A 16,476-nucleotide genomic window follows, 5' to 3' on the forward strand; every position below is an offset into this window, starting at 1 on the left:
AAACACTAGTACACTATGTGTGTGTATGTGTATGTGTGTGTGTGTGTGTGTGTGTTGTATAATGTCACAAAATATTTCAAAGGGATCTAGTTTCATTAATTTTTTTGCATCAGGTAAATTCTATTCAGATATCACAGTCAGAATTATTTCTTAATATTTTCAGTAGGTACTTCATACCTCAACAGTTCCTACTACTGGTATCATCTACTACATCACAGCTTCTGAGGAAACCATCCTGTATCCTGGTAAAATGTTAAATAGCTTTTCTGTCTGTTTTATTCTTTAGTTTTCTCGCCAGGTGCCCCAGAAAATGAAATATCCACCACCATTTCCAATGGGACCCAACTCGTCTCTTCTCTTCTCCCATAGTGTGGGGGAATCCCATGCTTTCTCTGAGGATGCCATGCTGCAGGACAATTCCTTTGCCAATTGGGCTGTTTCTTATGACTCTAATACATCCCAGTTTCCTAACTGCCTGACTTCCAAAACTTCACCTCCTTTGGGACCAGATTCTTCCCATTCCTCTTCCTCTGATGGTGACGAGGCAAATGGAGCTGGTTCTGAGTAAGTGTCTATGTAAACAACCATAAGAAATGCACTCAGAAGAAATGTGGGGAAGTGGATATCTTGGCTTCCTTTTGTTACTCTTTGCCCTTCATCCTTCTGCAGGTGCTCGATTTCAGATAGCCAAGCCATATAGGAAAGGCATTTGCTTAGGAAATCCTAACATGATGTGCTATATAACAATCCTGTCGTTTTTCAGTCTGTGAGGAACATAGATTGAAAGTTAAAAGAATGAAAGAATTTATATAATTGAAATATTGAAATAGTTCCTCAGTAGTATAGGTCTCATATACTGGCTTGATTATATTTAGAGTATTACTCTAAAGAGATAGAACTACTTTGATATTAAAATCTTAATTATTTTCTTAAACTATATATGGCTAGAGTAAACATGACATCTTAAAAGTATAAAGAACCGGGCAGTGGTGGTGCACGCCTTTAATCCCAGCACTCAGGAGGCTGAGGCAGGAGGATTTCTGAGTTCTAGGCTAACCTAGTTTACAGAGTGAGTTCCAGGACAGCCAGGACTACACAGAGAAACCCCCGTCTCGAAACAAACAAACAAACAAAAGAAAGTATAAAGAATTTAGAGTGACTTCCATGACATTTTATTATTTGGTCTGTGTCAGGTGAAGAAGGACAGGGGAAGTGGTGATCACTGAGAGGGAAGGTGTCAAGTCCAGTCCTAACCCAGAACCTTGACCATCAGAGAATTTTACAAGTCCTTATGATCAGGACTTGAATGGAAATATTGTCATTAACTTCCTTTTCCTGTCTTATGCTGTTTCTTTTCTATTTTAGACAAATCACAGAAGCAGTTCAACAACAGCCTGGATGGGAAGATCCCAATGGTGACAGAGGGGCTTGGGGACAGCCTGCTGATGCTGGAGTTTCGGAAACCACCGTAGCTGAAAGTGAACCTCATATCCCATCTCTGTTATCTATGTCTACAAGGAACCACATGGATATCACCATTCCACCCTTACCTCCAGTAGCTCCAGAAGTCTTGAGGGTTGCTGAACACAGACACCGAAGGGGTCTTATGTATCCATATATTTACCACGTCCTTACTAAGGTGAGAGAACATATACCTATCTACCTTCCTGTTCTCTGCTGTATCTCATAGTTACTGAGAGTAAGTTATGAAGTCTACTAGATAAAAGTCTGATAATTGTTATTTTTCTTCAGGGGAAGTAGTCCTGGAGATTGAGCCTAGGGTCTTGCACATTCCAGACAAGCACTGTAGCATTAAGCTATATCCCCAGCCCACTGGTCAATGTTTCTCAAGAGGTACAAGGAAAGCGTGTATGTTTGTGCCCTTCATTGTATTAAGGGCCTGAGAAAAGGGGAAGTTAGTAGGAATTGGGACTAAGCAATGAATAAAGATGCTAGGAGAGAAGTATAAATTATAAACTTTGAAGGGATGTACTAAGTGATAGACTGGTTCTGGAGGCATCATCTAAGGAGTAGTCTTTTCCCCCTGTTCCTTATCTCTTCTGATACTTCTATATGCCTACTCCTTTCCTCTGGTCTTAACACACAAATTACCAACCAAATGTCTAAGCCAGGCATGGTAGCAGAAGCTTTTAATCCCAGCAATCTGGAAGCAGAGGCAGGTGGAACTCTGAGTTCCAAGCCAACTTGGTCTACAGAATGAGTCCCAGTCCACACAGAGTTATATAGTGAGAACCTATCTTAAAAACAAAACAAAACAAACTGGCTAAGGTAGAGTCTCCCTGATAGTCAACTATAGTCCATTAGCTATGAACTTGACAAATGAAAGCTGGCTGTAGTCAGTAGGGCTTCTTCCTTTTAATCTGAAAATCTCTCTGAATACAAACAGTAAATTACTTAACTCCAGTAGCTACAGTTCATTATTCTAAACCTTGAAGAATTCATTTTTTTTCTTTTCCCTGGACCATTTTCTTATTAGGGTGAGATTAAAATCCCTGTATGTATTGAGGATGAATGTAACATGGAGCTGCCTCCAGCTGCTCTCCTGTTTCGGTCAGCTCGCCAATATGTATATGGAGTTCTTTTTAGCCTAGCAGAGACACAGCGAAAAATGGAGCGTCTGGCCATACGGCGCCGGTTACCTATGGAAGGTAAGTACTATTCCAGCTATTCTAATCATGATAGCTTTCTACACTTGGCACAGGACATGTGTGCACACATGTGCACGTGCGCGCACACACACACAGATATACACACACTCAAAGCCTGTGCTAGCATACCATACTTTGGGCTGTAAAACAACCTTTAAGAAGAAAATGTATCATTTACCAGATTGCGCATTGAAATAAGAAATATACAAATATAAGCCCTGATTCTGAAATCATGAAACACTCAGAATGTGTATTGCTTTTTTTGTTTGTTTGTTTGGGTCTTTTTTGTTTTTTTTAATATTTTTATTAGGTATTTTCCTCATTTACATTTCCAATGCTGTCCCAAAAGTCCCCCATACCCTCCTCCCCTACTCCCCTACCCATCCACTCCCACTTTTTGGCCCTGGCGTTCCCCTGTACTGGGGCATATAAAGTTTGCCTGACCAATGGGCCTCTCTTTCCAGTGATGGCCGACTAGGCCATCTTCTGCTACATATGCAGCTAGAGTTAAGAGCTCTGGGGTACTGGTTAGTTTATAATGTTGTTCCACCTATAGGGTTGCAGATCCCTTTAGCTCCTTGGGTACTTTCTCTAGCTCTTCCATTGGGGGTATTGCTTTTAAGAACAATGGTGGACTTTGAGAATGTACGACTTCATCTCATAGTCTCTTGTCCTCAGTGAGGTTTTTATTTTAGAATATGATGCTGTTGGTAGTGGAAATTATTAGGTGGTTTTAAACTATAGAATGACTTAGTCAAATTAGTATATCCAAACGAATCACGTGGGTTTCTACTTCTGTGAAGGTAAGTTGGATTAGATATATGTTCCTTATGCTTCTTGCTAAATACAACTAATATTATAATACATTGTATGTGGGGGACCACAAGATACTCCAGAAAGTAGAGACTGTTTGGTGACCTTGGGACCCTAGGAATGCTAGAGCAGTTAGTGCTCTGGGTTTGCTTTTAGTCACATACATCACAGACTGGATATTACAGAAGTTGACAGGGAAGCAGACCAATACTCTCTGCCTGGAAGCCTGCAACAACAACTCACCCTCACCTTACCTTCACCAGTAAAAACTATCTTCCTTACAACTATCTTCCATTAGCAGGCTGTAATAAAGTGTACTGCTTTACCAGATACCGCTGGGGAGGTGTCAGGAAAGGCCAAATGAGGAATCAAAGCATACTCTTCCACGTGCCAGCAATGCATGCCCACCTTCACATACTACAGTGGTCACAAAATGCCTGGTCAAATATAAGATGTGACTAAGGTCCAGAATCATAAATTAAAACTCACATGTTTGGATTCAAACTGAAAATTCCTACCCATACCAAGAAATATGAAGGTTTCAAATGCAGATCTCAGACAGATTGGAAAGAAAATGAACACCACAAAGCTACTTAGAGAAGAATTTCAAAGCAACTTTCATTTAAAAAGTTTTTAATAAATAATTACAAACATTCTCAAAACAAATTGAACATAGAAAGCCAGCAAAATGGCTCAGTAGATAAAAGGGCATATTCCTGGAACCCAGGGTGAAAAGACAGAATAACTCCTGAGTGTTGGCCTCTGACCTTCACACACACACACACACACACACACACACACACACACACACACACACACACACACACACACCCAAGCACACACACACATGCTACATAAATCTTTAAAACTAAAAAAAAATATTTAAAGCATCAAATGGAAATTTACAACTAAAAAAAAAACTCACGATAATCAAATTAAAACCAAATTGCACATCAAATCACTGAAAGACGGGGACAAATTTCTCTCCCACTGAGAGCAGACAAGGTGGCCCAGTTAGAGGAGAGGATCCATAGGCAGGCAAAAGAATCAGGGACAGCCCCAGCTCCAGTTTTTGGAGGACCCACATGGAGACCAAACTGCACAACTGCTACATATGTGCAGGGGTTTTAGGTCCAGCCCATACTCACTTTTTGGTTGATGGTTCAGTCTCTGGGAACCCCTAAGGGTCCAGGTTAGTTGACTCTGTTGGTCTTTCTGTAGAGTCCTTATCCTATTTGGGTCCCTCAGTTCTTCCTGCAACTCTTCTACAAGATGCCCCAAGTTTCATCCAATGTTTGGCTGTGGGTCTCTGCATCTCTTTCCATTGGCTATTGTGGGGAGCCTCTCAGAGGACAGTTATGCTAGGCCCCTGTCTGCAGGCATAACAGAGTATCATTAATAGTATCAGGAATTGGTTCTTGCTCATGGGATGGGTTTCAGTTTAGGGCAGTCATTGGTTGGCCATACCTTCCATCTCTGTTCTATCTCTGTCCCTGCACATGTTGTAGGCAGGACACATTTTAGGTCAAAGGTTTTATAAGGTGCTGTCCTTATCCCTCCATTGGCGGTCCTGCCTAACTACAGGAAGTGGCCACTTTAGGATCCATATACCCCCACTACTAGTAGTCTGAGCTGGAATGGCCCTCAGAGCCACCCTGGGGCTTCCAACCATCCCAGGTCTCTAGCATGTACTAGAGATTGCTCCTCCTACCTCTGATTTCAGTTCCGTCTCCCCTGTTCTCCCGTCCTGCCCCATGTCCTGCTCCTTTTTCCACCCCCCTTACCAAGTTTGCTCCCTCCATCCACCTCCAATATCTATCTTATTTTCCCTTGTGAGAACGATTTGATCATCCTCCCCTAGGCCTTCCTTGTTATTTGGTTTCTTTGGGTCCGTGGAATGTATCTTAGGTATCCTGTACTTTATGTCTCATATCCAGTGATAAGTGAGTAGATGCCATGAAAATCATATTGGGTCTGGGTTACTTCACTCAGGATGATATTTTCTAGTTCTACCCATTTGCCTGGAAAATTCATAATGTCCTTGTTTTTGACAGCTGAGTAGTATTCCATCGTATAAACGAACGACATTTTCTGTATCCATTCTTTGGGTTAGGGATATCTGGGTTGCTTCCAGTTTCTGGCTATTATGAATAAAACTGCTATGAACATAGTTGAGCAAGTGTCCTTGTGGGATGGTAGAGCATCTTTTGGGTATATGCTGTGATGAAACATCAAGACCAAGGTAACCTATAAAACAAATGGGCTTATAGTTTTAAAGAATTAGAGTTCATGATAGTGTTGGTTGAGCAATGGCATGGTGGCTAAAACATCTTTATCCTCAAGCAGGAGGCAGAGAGAGAGCCCACTGAGAATGTCAAGAGCCTTTGGAAACTTTAAAGCCCATCCCCATTGGCTCCTAGGATTTACTAGTACTAACAATAACAATTACAGTGACCAAAATCAACAGATATTGAAGTACAACAGATTGTCTGTTGTAGGCAGTTACAGTAATGTTCAGCTTCTCTGGAGCCCATTTCTCATGATTTTCTGTTTTTCAGTTCCTTCTGTGATCCTTAAAGAGTGGTCTGCATATAAAGGGAAGTCACCTCAGACCCCCGAGCTGGTATCTGCACTCACTTTTCGAGAATGGACTTGCCCAAACCTCAAGAAGCTCTGGTTAGGCAAAGCAGTTGAGGACAAGAACAGGAGGATGCGGGCTTTCCTGGCCTGTATGAAGTCAGACACGCCCAGTATGCTCAATCCAGCTAATGTCCCCACCCACCTGCTGCTCATGTGCTGTGTACTCCGGTAAGCTGTACAACAGACTCTCCTACTTCACTTTTTGACATCTTCCTTAAGTGTTTTCTTATAGCATTTCAAGATGAAAAGATTTTTAGTTTGTGCTTGACTTAGCCTTAGCCTTCAGAAACATTACGATTGTTATATGGATAGTCCCAGTTTGTGATCCCATGTCATCATTTGGACATACATGAATTCAATTTTTTATTTAAAAAAATTTTAGAGTCATTTATTTTTATGTGGATGAGTGCTTGCCTGCAGGTATGTTTGAGCACCATGTGTATGCAGTGCCCCCAAAGACCAGAGAGGCTTTGCATCCCCTGGAACCTGAGTGACAGATATTTGTGAGCCACCTGTGGGTGCTGGAAATCAAACCCCAGGTCCTGCTAAACACTTAACCATCTCTCCAGCCCTGATTTGTTTGATCTTACTTACGTTTTGTTGCCAGCAGTCCTCATTCATTGTTTATTATTATTTTTTGATTAGCTCACGTATTATCAAGATTTCTCCTCTTTTTATGCATCCTTTGTTTTGGTTGATTCTCTCCCTCACCCCTCCTTTCCTGCATCTCTCTGCTCCTCCTTCCTAGCTAACCCCTGATATCTCCATTTCCATTTTCATCTCACATGTGTTCTACTATCCTCTTCCTCTTAAAGCCTCTTTTTCTCCCTTCATGGACCCATTTCTGGTATCTTGACTGTACACACATTCACTTCCACCTAAATACATGTATACAAAAATTACCAGCTAGGATAGAATATTAGAGATAGCATGTGGTATCTCTCTTAACCTTAGGTTATTTTCCATATCTTTCTGTTGCTTACTTTTTTTTTCTTTCTTTGAATTTTAATTTATTTGATCTTATTTATCATAATGTTGTCTTAGGAATGATTGTTATATAGATAGTTTCAGTTTATGATCCCATGTCTTCATTAGGACATGCATTGATGTACTGTTGCTGTGATGAAACACCATGACAAAATCAAGTTGGGGAGGAAAAGGTTTATTCAGCTTACACTTCCATATCAGGGTTCATCATCAAAGGAAGTCAGGACAGGAATTCAAACAGGGCAGGAACCTGATGCAGAGGCAATGGAGGAGGGAATGCTGCTTACTGGCTCACTCCCCATAGCTTTCTCAGTCTGCTTTCTTATAGAACCCAGGACCACCAGCCCAGGGATGGCACCACCCACAATAAGCTGGGCATTCCCCCATTGACCACTAATTAATAAAATGCCTTATGAAGGCATTTCCTTGACTGAGGTTCCCTCCTTTCAGATAACTCTAGCTTGTGTCAAGTCGACATAAAGATAGCTAGGACAAATGGATTCTTGCTATGTTCCTAAGCTTGTCTGAACTTCTGTGCTCAAACCATCCTCTCTACTAAGCATCCCTAGAGGATTAGACTGTAGGCATAGATGCTTACATCCATTCTGCTGTTTTTAATCTACCTACATTCATATATGTTCTTCTTGATTGTTGGGTTATATTTCAACTATTATACTATTATCACAGTATTTTACTGATTAATTGATGGATATTTCTTCCCAGTTGTGTTCAAAAATATTTTTTTAAAAACCTGTGTTTATTGATTTTATGTATATAGGTTATTTGGTTGCATGTATGTCTGTGCACCATGTATATACAGTGTTCACAAAGGTCAGAAAAGGCTGTCAGATTCTCAAAAAATGGCATTAGAGATGCTTGTGAGCCTCCATGTGGGTGCCATGAATCAAACTACTGAGCTATCTGTACAGTTTCCAGGAAATATTTTCATGAAATGTTTACTTAGTGTTCCTTTTCCATTGTATCTGGAGTAAATGCCCAGGAATAGAACTTGTGGTTCCAACAAGCCAGTGGCTCTCAACCTTCCTAACCCCACAACCCTTTAATACAGTTCCTTAGGTTGCAATGACACCCACCCATAAAATTATTTCCATTGCTATTTTATAACTGCTACTGCTATGAATCATAATGCAAACATTTTTGGAGAAAGATATTTGCCAAAGGGGTCACACACAACCCATAAGTTGAGAACCCCTGCTATAAAATATACCTGTAAAAATTTTACTAAATATTGCCAAATGATAATAGATTTTAGCCTTGCTAATTTATATACCTAGAATATTTCCAAGTACATGATATTCCTAAGTACAGTACTAATTGTCATACAATCAAAATCTCGTAGATTTTACACAATATCTTGACATTTGTTTTTCTTTAACTACTGATGAGGATGGCCTTTGCTTTTTTTGTCTCCCCCTGCCCGCCCTTTGGGGCTAAAGATTATGTGCAAAGAAGTTGCTGTAACCTTGAACTACACAACAGTCCCCTTTTTCTGTTTTTTGTGCTTATTGGCAGCTTTAGGGTTTTTTTAACTTTAAAGTATTTTAAATAATTGTATGTCTATGAGTATTTGGACTGCAAATATGTCTGTGTACCACGAGCATGCCTGGTGCCTTCAGAGGCCACAAGAAAGCAGATGGTTCTAAGACGCCATATCAGTGCTGGGAGCTGAAACTGGGTTATCTAGATGAGCAGCCAATGCTCTCTTAGCTGCTGAACTATCACTCCAGCCCCTTATACTAACTTTTTAATATGCCAGTTGTGGTGGCACACACTAAAGTCCCAGTACTAGGAAGGCTGAGACAGGTGGATCTCTGAGTTTGAGACCAGCCTAGTCTATATAGAAAGCTCCAGGGCAGTCAAGGTTACATAGAGAGATGCTGTCTCTAACAACAAACTTTTAAATATAAAATTGAAACTTCTATCATTTATTCCTATTTTATGTATATGTATGTGTGCCTGAATGTATGTATATTCTCCATGTGTGGGAAGGTGCTCATGGAAGCCAGAGGGTATCAGATCCCCTGGAATTGGAATTACAGATGGTTGTGAGCCACCTGAGTGATGCCTAGAACTGAATCTGAGTCCTATGCAAGAACAGGTGCTCTTAACTGCTCAGCCATCTCTCCAGCTTTCTTGTTAATCTATTTATTCTCTATTAGACTATGTCTCTTATACTTGCCAATTGCACAAGTTCCGTGTGAGATATATAACAGAAATTTTTGTATATTTGTATTCTTATGCATGTGTATTTCTGGCCTGTCACAGTTTGTTCAAATCTTATATACAACATCCTTTTTTCTGACGGAATTATTTCATTTTTCCAAATCTTTTATTATTATAATTTTCTACATGAAGAAAAATTAGAATAATATAATATACATAAATATGAACATTACCTGTAGTCTACTATCAAGGTAGAAATTTTATCCATAAACTATTCACTTGTCTATCCCTAGTTTCTATGTATCCTTCTTGACAGATTGCTAAGAAAACTGTAGATATCAATAAACATTTCTTCTTATTGAGAAGAACATATTTTGGTTTGTCAAACCTGGTAACTGGTTTGATAAATTATTTAATAAATTCTCCATGCCTCTGGATCATAAAGATATTTTTCTGTAACAATTTTCAGGTAAGGTTTTTAAGATTTTTAATATAGTATATATTTATCTTAGATATGCAGAAGAAAGGGTCTTAACTTTCTTTTCTCCATATACTGAGTTAGATCCCCATTTGCATGTATTAAATAATTTATTTTTCTCTGATTTACTGACCTATCATAACCACCTTCCTGTGTACACATGTGCATATGTAGTACACAAACACATACAACACACACACTCCATTAATTGATTCTGTTTTATTCATTAACTAATTATTAAGGGCTCAAAATTTTCTTTAATATTAGGCAGGGCAAATTACTCTGCATGTCTTGTTTCAAAATTATATCATTTTTATATTTTGTGAACTCTTAAAATATATAATATATAATTAGATTAATTTCTATAACAATATTATTGCAGTTTAATTTGACATTGAATTGATTAATTTGGGGACATTGGCATCTTTATAATATTATGTCTTTGTGTCTAAAGACCATAGTTTACCTCTCCCATTGATTAGGTCTCTTTCTTCATGCCTTCATAGATTAATTTTTTTCTATAGATATCTACAATTTAATTCCTAAGTACATGATATGTTACTATAATTAGGGATGGTATTTCCCTTTTATGCTTTCTAATTGTTATTTGCTGATGCACTGAAAGTATTTTTTATAGTGGGTAATTCAGATTCTAGTTTCTGTAAGTTATAGAAAACTGACCTTTGAAACTGGGAAGATCTTGGTTTGAATTGTGTTTTTATTATCACCATACATGTGTGTACATGATGTGGGTGAGGAGATGCACATGCTACAATGTGCATGTAGAATTCAGAGAACAACTTCAGAGTTGCTTCTTTTCTACCTTTGCATGTATTCCAGTATTGAACTAAGGTTGCCAAGGTTGCACAGCAAGCACCTTTACAGGCTGAGCAGTCCTGCTGGCCTTGGATTGGTTTTTGGTACAGAATTTTACTGTGTAACCCAGGTTAGCCTTCATCTTGTGTTGAGGAAAATCCTGAGTGTTGGGATTACAGTTATGGACCACCACACTCAGCCTCAGTTTAGATTTTTGCTTTGGCCCTTTTTATCTTGGTAACTCACTTTAGCTTTTCTGAACATTTGTTTTTTCAAGTGACATAATAATTCTTCACAAAGTCATTTGAGCATTTAAGTAATACATGCAAGGTCCCTCCTACAAAATGGATGCTCAATATAATGTATTGGTTATCTATCTTGACAATCGGATTGATGACTCATGAGATTTTCCCCCAAATGAATGATAGAGATTTTTTTTTTTTCGAGACAGGGTTTCTCTGTGTAGCCCTGGATGTCCCGGAACTCACTCTGTAGACCAGGCTGGACTTGAACTCAGAAATCTGCCTGCCTCTGCCTCCTGAGTTCTGGGATTAAAGGCGTGTGCCACCATAGATTTTTATCTATCTCATCACTAACATATTCCTGGGTCACAAAAGAGAGATAGCTCAGCAGTTAAGAGCACTGGCTGCATTTCCAGAGGACCTGGGTTCAATTCCTAGCATCAACATAGCAGTTCACAACTGTCTGTAATTCCATTTCCAGGAGACCTGACACCCTCACACAGACATACATGCAGGTAAAACACTAATGCACATAAAATATATCATTTAAAAACTTGTCCTATATTGACTCTGAAATTGGGTATTTTGTTTTCTTCTTTTATTACATTTATTTTATTATATATGTGTATGTATGCGTATGGGGTATGCATTTGCTATAACTCACATGCAGAGGTCAGGACAACTTGTGGAAGTTGCTTCTCTCCTTCCATCACGTGGGTCCTGGCGATGGAACTCAGGCTTGTGAGGTTTGATGTCAAGTGCCTTTGTCTTTGGAACCAGCCTATTTTAATCTTAGTTCTCAATTCTTTAGTAATAGCATACTTTCCTATTTACTTGGTTGTCTTGTTTGTGTAGAATGTGTCCAGGAGCTATAGTATCTAAGACAAATACTATACTATTTTAATAAAGCCTGTGAATGTCCTCAACAGAAACTCTCAGTATTGTGTTCAACCTGATTATTCTTAAACACATTTCTGACAATTTAGTCATCTGATTTTCTAGTGTATCACAGATCACGAAGCACCAAATAGTAATATTTACCAAATATACTTTGGTAATAAAATTTACCACATACTAAATGTAATATCTTTTCTAATTTTTTTATGTTAAAATGCTCTGGTAAAAGCAACTTAAGGGTGAAAGAGTTCATGTTGAATCTCAGTTCAAGCATACAGTCCATCATGGTAGGGAATTGAAAGCAGCTGAACCTGGAAGCAGTCAGTCATATTATATGCATTGTCTAGAAAAAGCAACCTAAGGCTGGTGCTCAGCTAGCTTTCTCCTTTTTATACAGTATAGGATCACAACTCAGGGAATGCTGACACCCACAGTGGGTGGTTCTTCCTACCTCAGTTAACCTAATTAAGACAATCCCATCTGCATGGTGATTGTAGATCTCATAAAGTTGACAATTGAGATTATCACAGTAAGCCAGACAGACAGATACTTTAACAAACAGACCTGCCAATTGCAATGATAAATGCTAGCACACTGCTAAAAACTCAAAGGAAAAAAAGATTTTTGTTTTTGTTTTTGTTTTTTTTCAAGACAGGGTTTCTCTGTGTAGCCCTGGCTGTCCTGGAACTCACTCTGTAGACCAGGCTGGCCTTGAACTCACAAATCCACCTGCCTCTGCCTCCTGAGTGCTGGGATTAAAGGTGTGCACCACCACGCCTGGCTAAGATTATATTTCTTAAAGATTCAAAAGACAGTAAAGATTAAAAGTCAGTATCTGAAGGTAAAATTGCCTATTCTTAATCAGTACCCAGATGTTTATTAAATCGTCATGAGCAGGTACTATTCTCTTTCTTACCATGTGCCTTGTGGTTGCTATTTCTGATCCTTATAATAATAGGGCCAGATAGCATAACTGAGGAAACAAGCTAATAGAGCAGCGTCCAGCAGTAGTGATATAGGAAGACAAAGTAGTAAGAGTTCAAACCCCCACTTTTCTGACTGCCATTTTCTGTTTTTAAAGAAGATAAAATATTTTTAGTGTAGTTTTGGGCCAGTGAGATAGCTCAGTGGATAAGTGCTTTATCCACGCTACAACCTGATGTGACCCATGGAACGCACCTGGTGGAAGGTGAGAATTAACCCCAGCAAGTTGTTCTCTGAACACACACATGGGCACATGCAGATGCATGCACATGCTTGAGCACACACACACACTTTTTAAAATTAGAAATGTACTCAAAACAATTAATATAAAAATGGTTGAAATTTTCTAAAAATTAACTTTAAGTGAAGAATAAGTTTAAACATGACATTACTTACCAATATCATGTGAACTCAGTGTGTGAACATTGAACTCTAGCCTAGTTGAATACCAGGAACCAATCCTTCTCAATTACATCATCTAATTATAGTTAAAAGAGGCCTCCCATGGAAATATAGTAAAATATATGTTCATAAAGTTTTTAGCAGTCCTAGAAATAGCCTTTTAGGAAAGACTTATCTAACTCAAAGGTATACTTTTGTATATACATCACTGTGTGTGTATGTATACATATACATATACTTTTATATAGTCATCACTGAGGAGGGAGGCATACAGAAAAACTCTGACTTTTAAGGTAGAATGTAGCCCTATTAGATATGGAGGCTAAATCTAAACAGTTGCTCAGAGTCGACATGTTGGCCCATAACCAACTCTAGTTCCAGGAAATCTAACACCCTCTTCTGATCTCTATAGGCAGTAGGCACATGTGTGGTACCCAGACATATGTGCAAAATTACTCACAAGATAGATAAATCTGCATTTCAATTTACCTAGTAAAACTAGGAAACAACATCATTTAATGTTTCTGCTGTATTTCCTAATGACATATCACAGATAGGAAAACATAAACTCTACTAGGGCCAGCTAGAAGGCTCAGCAGATAAAGGCATCTGTCCAAAAGCCTGATAACCCCTTTTAACTCCAGACCCATATGGTGGAAAGAAAGAGCTGACTCCCATAAGCTGTTGTTCTCTAACTTCTACATGTGCACTGTGGAACACACATATGCCCCCTCACATGCATGCATACACTCTATAAATTCAGAACATTTTAAACTTTTTGTAAAAATCAAATCTACTAAATGAAGATTTTAGGGGCTAGTGGGGATTTCTTCTCTTAGAAGGGCTCATAAAAGCAAAGGCTTAGTTGCTTTTCACCTGATTAGAAAACTGACTAACATCATAAAAGACCCCAGAAGCCATTGATTCCAACAATCAAGCTGTGTTAGTACACTTGGGAATAGCTAGATGTACACTCTTGAGGTGAACATTTTCTGCCAGGGAGTTGGGGGCATAGAAGAAGGACAGTAGAAGAAACAGAGCAAACTTATAGACATGTAGAATACTGTGAACGCTTTAGACTGTGGCTTCACTAATGTGACACAGTGACCAACTGGCTGGCATAAATGACCTTTGTCCTATTAGTGAAACCTACAAACATACTTTCAAACTGCTTTGCCTGCTACTGCTGCCTTTCAGGTTGTGGCTTTGTCCAGTGAAAACTATGTTGACTAAAGCATAGACCAGTGCAAGAGACTCTCTGTTACTGGGCCCAGTGTTGCTTACTGGTTCAGCTAGCATTTTCAGTTTGTTTTTAAAACATCTGAATTGTAAAATGAAGGTTGGTAAGTGTCCATTGTACTAAAATATCTGGTTATTATTGAAATGCCATATAACAGGGATAATTAAGGATGAAATGGAGACAATAAATCTAGTTACTGATAGACTATAAATTATATCCAGACATTTATGTTGCTAAATGTGGGGAAAGAGACTTATTACATAGTTACTCAAATGCATAAAAATAGAGGGAAATAACATGCAGGAAAGTTAAGCTATTGTTTTGAGACACAGTGAAAAGCATAGCTAAACCCACTTAAATGCTGTTAGTAATGGAAATATTTAGTTGTCAAACAAGATAAAAGATTCTTGTTTGGCTTAAGTAAAATTAAAATATGTAGATTTGAATAGTGGTATTAAAGACAACAGAAGCGGAACAGAATTCTATATAGGCAGAATTTTCCTAATGCAAGTCGACATGTAGTTTTCAAAAAGAAAGACCATCTAAATCTGCTCAAGGTATCAGTAAATCTGTAATTGTGAGTCAGGCTCACTCCCTTGCCCTCACCTGTATTAAAGTGGGTCTATTTCAAGCAGGACTAGCCAAGAAGACAGGGATTCCTTCTCCCAGCTCCTATTCTTGGGCTGTTATTTTACCCTGGAAAGGGAAGGCTGCCATTTGTCATCAATCCCATCCCCAAGTCCAGGTAAGTGTGGTCAAGAGGATTATTGACCCCAACCCCACTCATAAAGGGCAGAGACTCTAATCTAGTGGTTCTCAACATTCTTAATGCTGTGACCCTTTAATATAGTTCCTTCTGTTGTAGTGACCCCCAACCATAAAATTATTTTTGTTGCTACTCTGTAACTGTACTTTTGGTATTGTTTTGAATGGTCATGTAAATATCTACTATGCAGGATATCTGATGTGTGAGCCCTGTGAATGGGTCATTTGACCCTCAAAGCAGTCATGATCTATAGCTTGAAAACCACTGCTCTAACTGAGGCCCTAATTGCCTCCTTGCAGCCCAAACATTGGAAGGAGTTTTCACAGCCGTAGGGGTAAGCTACAAAGATCAGGGCTACCAACAGGAATGTATCCCCATCTTCACTACCCATCTGTAGAGCAGAAGTATTACATACCATACTGGGAAAAAATCCCTACATCTAGTAAAACACTCAGAAGATCTTTGCTGGGGCAAGCAAGCCATAAAGTGTGTATGTGTGCTGGTTAGTTTTATGTCAACCTGACACAAGCTAGAGTTACCTAAAAGGAGGGAATCTCAATTGAAAAAAATAAGTATTGGTTATAAGGTATTTTGGTTTTTAAAAATTAGTTTACTTATTCACTTTACATCCCAATATTAGCTCCCCCTTCTCTGCCTAGTCCCACACACAGCTCCTCTCCCATTTTCCCCTTCCCTTCTTCTCTTCTCTGAGAAAGGGAGCTACACCATAACTCACTCTCTCTCTCTCTCTCTCTCTCTCTCTCTCTCTCTCTCTCTCTCTCTCACACACACACACACACACACACACACACACACACCAGCACATCAGTCACTGTAGGACTAGGTGCATCCTCTCTCACTGAGACCAGACAAGGCCACATAGTTAGGGAAATGTGATCCACAGCCAGGCAACAAATTCAGGATCAGCCTCCACTCCAGTTGTTGGGGAACCTGCATGAAGACCAAGCTGCACACCTACTACATATGTATGTTGGGGGAGGGCTAGGTCCAGCCCATGCTCTCTCTTTGGTTGGTGATTCAGTCTCTGGGAGCCTCCGGGGTCCCGGTTAGTTGACTGTCTTCCTATGGAACCCCTATCTTCTTCAGGTCTCCCAATCCTTCCCCCAACTTTTCCACAAGACTCCCAGAGCTCCATCTAATGTTTGGTTATGGGTCTCTGCCTCTGTTTGTGTTAGCTATTGGATGGAGCCTCTCAGAGGACAGTTATGCTAGGCTCCTGTCTGCAGGCATAACAAAGTATCATTAATAGTATCAAGGATTGCTTCTTGCTCATGGAATGGGTCTCAAGTTGGGCCAGTTATTGGTTGACTATTCACTCCTTCTCTGCTCTATCTTTG

The 16,476-nt window shown here is 39.3% G+C and overlaps 1 protein-coding gene across 4 annotated transcripts in view; it reads left to right on the top strand.

The window, feature by feature from the left end:
- Fam120c (family with sequence similarity 120, member C) overlaps positions 1–16,476 on the top strand; it is a 131,621-nt gene that overhangs the window by 87,586 nt on the left and 27,559 nt on the right. For all 4 annotated transcript variants that reach the window (XR_003953004.1, XM_011247802.3, XM_030251275.1 and 1 more), the window contains 4 exons: positions 287–564; positions 1,366–1,639; positions 2,498–2,669; positions 6,041–6,290. Coding sequence is in view for 3 of the 4 variants with exons in the window: in XM_011247802.3 (XP_011246104.1) it covers positions 287–564; positions 1,366–1,639; positions 2,498–2,669; positions 6,041–6,290 (974 nt within the window). In the remaining variant the exon portion in view is untranslated. The remainder of the gene's footprint in view (positions 1–286; positions 565–1,365; positions 1,640–2,497; positions 2,670–6,040; positions 6,291–16,476) is intronic.

Source organism: Mus musculus, chromosome X (genome assembly GCF_000001635.26).
Source record: "Mus musculus strain C57BL/6J chromosome X, GRCm38.p6 C57BL/6J".
NCBI lineage: Eukaryota > Metazoa > Chordata > Mammalia > Rodentia > Muridae > Mus > Mus musculus.